Source organism: Pan paniscus, chromosome 7 (genome assembly GCF_029289425.2).
Source record: "Pan paniscus chromosome 7, NHGRI_mPanPan1-v2.0_pri, whole genome shotgun sequence".
Lineage (NCBI taxonomy): Eukaryota > Metazoa > Chordata > Mammalia > Primates > Hominidae > Pan > Pan paniscus.
Genome location: NC_073256.2, coordinates 64697398 through 64704748, shown reverse-complemented (window position 1 = coordinate 64704748; position 7351 = coordinate 64697398). Strand labels below are relative to the sequence as shown.

The 7351-nt window shown below is 36.1% G+C and overlaps 1 protein-coding gene across 1 annotated transcript; it reads right to left on the bottom strand.

The window, feature by feature from the left end:
* Positions 1-3348: 3348 nt before the first annotated feature.
* Positions 3349-7115, bottom strand: PPDPFL (pancreatic progenitor cell differentiation and proliferation factor like). The gene is made up of 5 exons (XM_003823262.5): positions 6952-7115; positions 6549-6647; positions 5298-5375; positions 5101-5200; positions 3349-4924 (listed from the first exon to the last, which is right to left on the bottom strand). Exons 2-5 carry the CDS (start codon positions 6601-6603, stop codon positions 4903-4905), a joined length of 255 nt encoding a protein of 84 aa, XP_003823310.1. The 5' UTR covers positions 6604-6647; positions 6952-7115; the 3' UTR covers positions 3349-4902.
* Between the last annotated feature and the right edge of the window lie 236 nt (positions 7116-7351).

Below are 7351 nucleotides of genomic sequence, written 5' to 3'. Positions count from 1 at the left end.
AGAATTATTTCAAGGACTAGAGACACCTGAGCGCATGCCCCACTGGACTTGGATTACTTTGTATGCGTGCTACTGTGCAGTGTTATTGGGGACAATTTATAGATTACCCTGAGGGACTTGAAGAAGAAAGGGCACAGTCCCCATACCCTGCCATTTCTCAGTGTGGGTGTAGTTGGAAACAAAAGCTGTTGACAATTTGACCTCCACATGGAAAATGCAAAATTCTTCCAAAGCCATTGCCTCTTGACAGCAGTGTAACGAGAGACGATATACACAATGCAGAGCATAGCAAGCCCCACTGGCTATTTTCTCTGCCCAGAGTACTTCTCACAAAACTGGTCACTTCTCCTCCTTCAGGACTCCACCCCAAAGCCAGCTTCTCACTGAGTCCTTTCCTAACTTCACCAATCAAAGTTGCCCTCCCTCTACCTCCACCCTATCTCATCACTCTCCCACAAAACACTTCATTTCCTTTACAGCACGTATCACTATTAGAAAACATTTTCTTCATTTCTTTATTGATTTAGTGTTTCCTCCTTCCCGCTGAAAAGTAATCCTTCTTGAGGTTGTGACCAGTCCTGGCTAAAGAACTATTGCCCTTCCTTTGCAAATATTTATTGCATGTCAGAGGCTGGGTACACAATGTTCAGGAAAGCAGACATGACCCTTGATCTTACCTTCTTGTAGTTTATAGTGTAATGGATGAAACCTATATTAATCAAATAACTACACAAACAATTGTAAAATTACATCTGTGATCAGTGCTGGGAAGGAGAGAGACATGCACTAGCTGAGTGGATAATGGAAAATCTAATTGAGTCAGGGAGGTCAGAAAGTTTCTCAGTGGAAATGACTTTAGAGCTACGGTTTCAAAGACAAGTAGACATTAAGTGAGGAGATTCTAAGCTGAGGGAAATGGAAAGACCCTGGGGCAACAGGGAAAAATGATGTACATAAGGGACTGCGGGAAGGCAGATGCAGCTGAAACACAGGAAGCTGTGGGGAGCAGGCTGCAGGGATGGATCATAGGGGTCACCAGGGGCTGGACCAGAGCTGGGACTGGTGAGCTGTGACTTTACCCCTAATTTATTAGGAGCGATTGAGTCTTCTGTGTGTGCAAATGTGGGAGGGTGTGTGTGTGTGTGTGAATGTTCACAGGGGAGTATAATCAGGTTGTAAATTCTAAAGATGGTTATGGTTATTCTGTAGAGGACAGTTGACTGGAGAGAGATGAAAATAGTGTAAGTGGACCACTTAGGAGGTCATGGCAGTACCCCAGGGACAAATGATGGACATTTGAATTCAGGTAGTGCACTTGGGAAAGAAAGTAAGTAAGTAGACCCCAGAAACATTAAAGATATACAATTGAAAGGACTTGATGTTAGATTGCATAGGAAAGAAAACAGGACAACTTGCTACTTACTTGAGTTGATTAATGCTGCCATCATTATCTGAAAGCAAAGATACTACAAGGAGATATGGTGGGGTATAGAGATCATGAACTTGGCTTTGACGTGTTAGGTTAGAAGATTTTATAGGGAGGTTGAATAAATTATGACTTGCTACACTTCTTGAATTTCTATGAGTTAGAGTTTTAGCCCTATTCAATTCAACCTGGCCAATTACTTTCACTCTTTAAAATAATTTTGTTTATCATCTTTCTTTAATAGCCAAATGGAAGCCTGCAGTTTTGTTTTCTACAACTTTAAATTCTACATATTGTGTGAAGCACCAAGAAGGCCTAAACACCAACTCAAGAACTTTTACAGTAGTGAGAATTGAGGGATGGGCTGTTGGTGGTTTTATCTGTAAAGAATATAAAATCAGTAACTTGAAACCTGAGATCAAAACCATATATCAAAAAAACAGCGGAATACCAACACACAGTTTTATAGAACCTGAGCCTAAATTATCAAAATCTTACTGCATTTAATACAGACATCCAAGTTCAGTCAAATAACATTTCGTAATATCAGGTTAGAATGTTCACAGCACATTGCAAGTCATCTGGATTGATGTCACCTCCCCAACACACTTGGCCTTCACTATTGATTGTCTACCCAACAAGCAACAGAGCCAGACAGGAGATATTTTATCTAAAATAAAGCAAAATTATGCTGAGATCTATTTGTGATGTACTTTTTAAAGGCAGTGCAAAAATGTCTTCTGATACATCGAGAAAGATTATCTGGAATTAACCAGAAGATATTTTGTTCCTTTTATTTATTTCTATTATTTTAATTTTGCAGAAACTCTGGGATAGTATGCAGAAATTCTTTCCATTTTTAAATCATTTTGTGAGTTCAACTTAATGTTACTTTCTGGAAAGATTTCTTCTTTTTTTTAACATATCTCTCTATCTATTTCATCTATCTATCTTCACATATGTCTGTGTAACCACTCTAAAATATTTAATTACTATATATGTTCAGAGTTTTGACTTAAAATTTTATGTAAAATTCCATTACTTTAAATAGTAATAACTTTCAGAAAGAGCAACACTAGTCTAAACTAATATAAAAGCTGTAATTTTTACAAATACATAAGCCCTCCCAAATAAGGTAATTTAACAATGGTATTTTTCTCAGTAAACAAAATAAATGCCAACTTGCTAATCTATTTTGCAAAATTCATCAAGTAACCTAAAGAAGCAATCTGTTCATACATATATCAAGTAGTTAAGAAAAAAAAGAATTTGCTGATGATATTAAAGTAGAAACAGGACCTTTCCACAGTTTATCATTTTTTTCATAATATTTTTCTCTCACTTAAAAAACTCCATTTTTAATTACTATGATTTAATTTGAACCAAAATCAAGTAAATATATATATACTCCTAAAATTTAATCCTCTTCTAGAAATAGAGAAAATGTGTTCATGCTGGCAGCCACCAGGAAAACCATCACATGTAGACGGTGATGTGGATCAAAGGGATGTTTGAGTCCTTTCATTAACGCTACGTGATAAAGGGACACAAGCTTGAAGAAATGCCTTTCCCATTCGGAACAGGTAAATGATCTGTCTGCAATATCTGTCACTGCCAGTGGCCAGCCTGGATGCTCTGTCATGGTTATGTGGTTGGGCAGGAAGACCATCCTACTAAGGGTTATGTGTGCTTCACTGGATTTTTAAGTCAGCATTGGCCCCATGACTGTAGTGATGTCTACCTCTAAGTGAGTGAGTATCCCTGATATCTAAGTCTTACATCTTATACTGAAAACTACTTGCAAGCAATACACAGAAACTTATCAATTGAAACTTATTAAGTATTATCTACCCAATATTCAAAGAAGAGAGAGCTATTCTACTCAATGTAGGGAATATACTTATGCAGAAAATTTCAGTGCCTTTTTATATTAACATTTATTATTTTCTAATTACGCACAATACTTGTCATATTAGAAAAATTTGGAGATATGGAAAAATATATTAAAAAGAGAATGAAAAACACCCATAATCCCATCTCCAGAAATAGCCCTGTCAGCATTTTGGTACAGTTCCTTCCAGTCTATCTTTATGCATATGTAACTTTTTAATACAACTACGATTGTACCATATATGGTGTATTATGCTAATTTTTAATGCCATAATATAATTTTCCATGTTATTAAATATTATTTAAAATCATTAATTTTAAAGTCTATACAATGACCAATTGATTAGTTCTAATATACTTAATGATACATATGCTATTTCCAACCTTCATTCTTTTAAAAAAATTGAATTTTTACAATTATTTTCTAAAATTTCGAATTCAATGCCCTTTAAACCATTATGTGAAACATTGACAAGTCAGTTTTAAGGCATAAAAAATAAATCACTCAACAGACAGAAAAAGAGTCTAACTTAAGTTTTTTTAATAAAAACGATATAAGTAATGAAAGAGCTACTTTATGTAAGTCACAACATTTGACGACATATTACTTTAAAAGGGTGTCTTGTTTCTAAAGGCACACTTTTCAAAGATGCACCAGGTAGCAATTGCCACTTCCAGCGATAGTCTTTGTGTTGAGAAAAATGCCTAAACTTTTGTTATATCAGTGGCTGCTGTGATCTTGTCTCATAAATGAGATCTCAGACACATTTTTGTCTTCTTACAATGGAGAAGAGTCCTGGAATAGCTGGGGCGCTGAAGGGGAGCCGTTCATGTATGGACCACTGCAGCAGGCAGAGGATCTTGATTGTCAGAATCAACTGTTCATGCTACATAAGGCAGGCAACCGTTACCAACATGTTCATCAAATGGCAGTGCAAAGATGATCAGCTACAAAGTGCTCATCTGTAATCTGGGTTGACTTTATAGTAGTCAGAGAGGAGGGAATAAATAAATGAAACACTCTCCAGATAATTCAAATGAATAAACATGATAAAGAGTGTCAAGAAAACATCTTTCCAACAATTAACCTTGCATTGGCTTTTAAAAATACTTTAAATAATGATTCTAATTTTAAATAATGATTCTAAATTTGTCTTAGAAAATTCATCAGAATCACTATATTTCAACATTGGCATCTATGAATCCCTTTATTATAGATTCTTTCTATTCCATTTAGTTACTAGGCATTGAAATGTCTAAAATCCAAAATAAGTAGTTTAAATATATTAAATTACAACTGTGCTAGTCAGTGTGTTTGAGTTCAAAATGTCTGAAAACAACTGCACACAAACTCCCAATTCAACCTGTCTAGTAATTTGCACCACACAGAAGCTAATCAAAATCAGCAGTGTTATCCTAAGGTTATTTAAGACAACAACTAGACAATGGCTATTCTTTTCCTGAAGGTATGAGCAAAACAAATTTAGACCCTTTCCTCTGATTCTCAGTCCATCCCCCGCCAAACAATGACAGAGTTTGGCATATGACTTCTCCACCACTCTTGAGTGATTGAACTGGAAAGGGTGCTATGATCTTCCTGACAGCGACCTGCAAGGAGGGAGCTGTGTTAATGCCACCTTCATCCCTCAGGTGCGCTTCATAGACAAGGCTCACTGCTCTCAAGAGACAACTGTGTACCCTAAGTGAGTAGCATAACACATACCATATGCATTATTTCATTCACTAAGTAAGAACTGCCCTTACCAGAGAAGGCTAAAACTCACCCAGTAGCAGACAGATCTTTTATTCTCACATTTGAAAGCACAGGTTCAGAATGGAAAAACGATTTAAACCACCAAGTGGATTCTGCCACTTCAGGCAACCCTATTAAATAAAATTCATGTTACTCCTTATCAAACAAATTTGAGATTAAAAATAAAAAGAAATAATAAGGATGACACTGAAAGAAATAACTAAGTACCTTGCTGTGGTTTGTCGTCATCTATGAAGTTAACAGAATCAGAGCTAGTTAAAGAACTAACTGAAGAAACACTGGACTCTGTAGGAAACAAATGATATTAAACAAATAAATAACTGGCAACCAGACAAGCAAATTCGCATCATTTATATACAAACTGTCAAGTAGCATGGTTTGAAATCATTTATTCCTGGCTTGTGAATTCATGAATTGAAAAACTGATCAAATTACCGATCAACAGAAAGCTGCTATATTAAGAAATACTATGTTCTACTGATAAGATATACTCATTTCCAAGGCAGGAAACTCACTCTCTCCTTGGATATCAATGTTGAATTTAAAATGTATTATAAATGTTTTCAGATTCAAAAACTAAGAAAGAACAAGACCAAGAATAAATATTGTTGTACTACATTAGAAATATTACATATATGTATATTTAAAGTTCTACAGAAGTCATCAAATCTAGAAATTAAGGAATTATTTGGAAAGAACAAACATTTTGTCTTATTAGGCTTGTATTTAAAACCTATGTCTCTTATAAGATCAGAATATAAAAGTAACTCCTGTGGATAAATAACACCAAGTAAATGAGCATAAACTTTTGTAAAATGAATAAATCAGTAGTTGTCTCTAACACTTACACTACAAACAACCCTTGAAAGAAGAGTTTTCTATGTGTTGTTGCCATAGATACTTGTAATAACTACTAATTTGGTTCTGAAATGCTTATTTTATTTTATGAAATTTCTCAATCTTCTCTAAGAAGCTACAATTTTCTATTTGGCCATGAATATGAACAGATGGATAGATTAATAAAAATAAAACTGGCCAGATAGAAGTTGGCCTATTATCCATAGCAGAAGATGGAAATTAGAAAATTTTTGAAGCAAAGTCATGCTATCTTTTCTTTTCTAAGGAGTTGAATAATACTTTATTTATGAAAAATTATCAGTTTTTAGTGAATCTTACAGAATGCAAGGTACATAAAATTAAAATGTACTAATGAAACATAAGCCGATGTTCACTGATTTTTAAGTGTCAATGGCTTCATCGATACAGCGTAGCTAGAACAAAGAAGTGCCTGTCAGCACTGGATCAGAGAAGTCCCTGAGGCCTCCTGCTTTCTTCATTGTCACCAATAGTTCTCTCCCTTAAGTTCTGATGGTAACATGATACCTGTGTTAACAATATCCCACAAACATCACCTCAAATCATATTATCTAGGGACGTCTCTATGATGATGCAACTTACTTCGATAATACTGATTTCTGGCTAGAAGGCAACCAATGGAAGGTACGGATGCCATGGCTTTACCCGTGAGAAAGCACCCAAGAAGCTGTGAGCATCAATCTGAAACAGCGACAGAGAAAAGAGACATTGATATGAATAACAGGGAGTTTCCTTTTCTTTTTTCCACGTGACTGTTACTAAGTATTATCATTTACCATGTAATAAATATATGATAAAAGGAATTTAAATGTTTACACAAAAGTTCAACCAAATATACTGCAATAAAAAGATGCAATTAAGTAGTACATTTAGGTGAAAAAGAAAAACTATACATCCAACTATACACAATGCACAGAACTTACTCCATCTAAAACAGACCTAAAGGTCAGAGAAGTGTTAACTCAGCCATGAGGTAGTCACTCACCGATTTGTTTTCTCCAGTTTGTTCTTTTAAAATAAACGTGGTTCTAAAGTTTCTTCAGAAAATACATGCTTTGAAAGAACCAGTTCTTAGGGATTGAAGAGAGGCTGCACCACATACGCAGGGCCAGTGGTAGGTCCGTGATGGGGGACCCCTGAGCACACGTTATATTTAGAAGCCCCAGGCTGGCTGGAACCTGAGCTGTGGGTGACTCGGAGTGAGGTGGGCACACAGCCAGTCAGAGGCAGCAAGCAAGCACTCTCTGCACGTCTGCCCTCCAGCCTGCCAAAGGCCCTCCGAACGCAGCAGCCTGCCAAGTTTGGCTGCAGTCAGCAGGGAAGGACTTGGCCCAATGCTCTTTTGGACTCAGCCTCTTTAATATCACAACCACTGGTGACTACAG

Excerpts from the sequence above, each read along its gene's own strand:
- PPDPFL (XM_003823262.5), bottom strand. The coding sequence starts at position 6,603 with ATGGCATCCGTACCTTCCATTGGTTGCCTTCTAGCCAGAAATCAGTAT. Across the intron at positions 5,376-6,548 it reads CAGAAATCAGTATTATCGAA|AGTCCAGTGTTTCTTCAGTT; the intron begins GTAAGTTGCATC and ends TGTTTCCTACAG. Across the intron at positions 5,201-5,297 it reads TGACGACAAACCACAGCAAG|GGTTGCCTGAAGTGGCAGAA; the intron begins GTACTTAGTTAT and ends TTTATTTAATAG.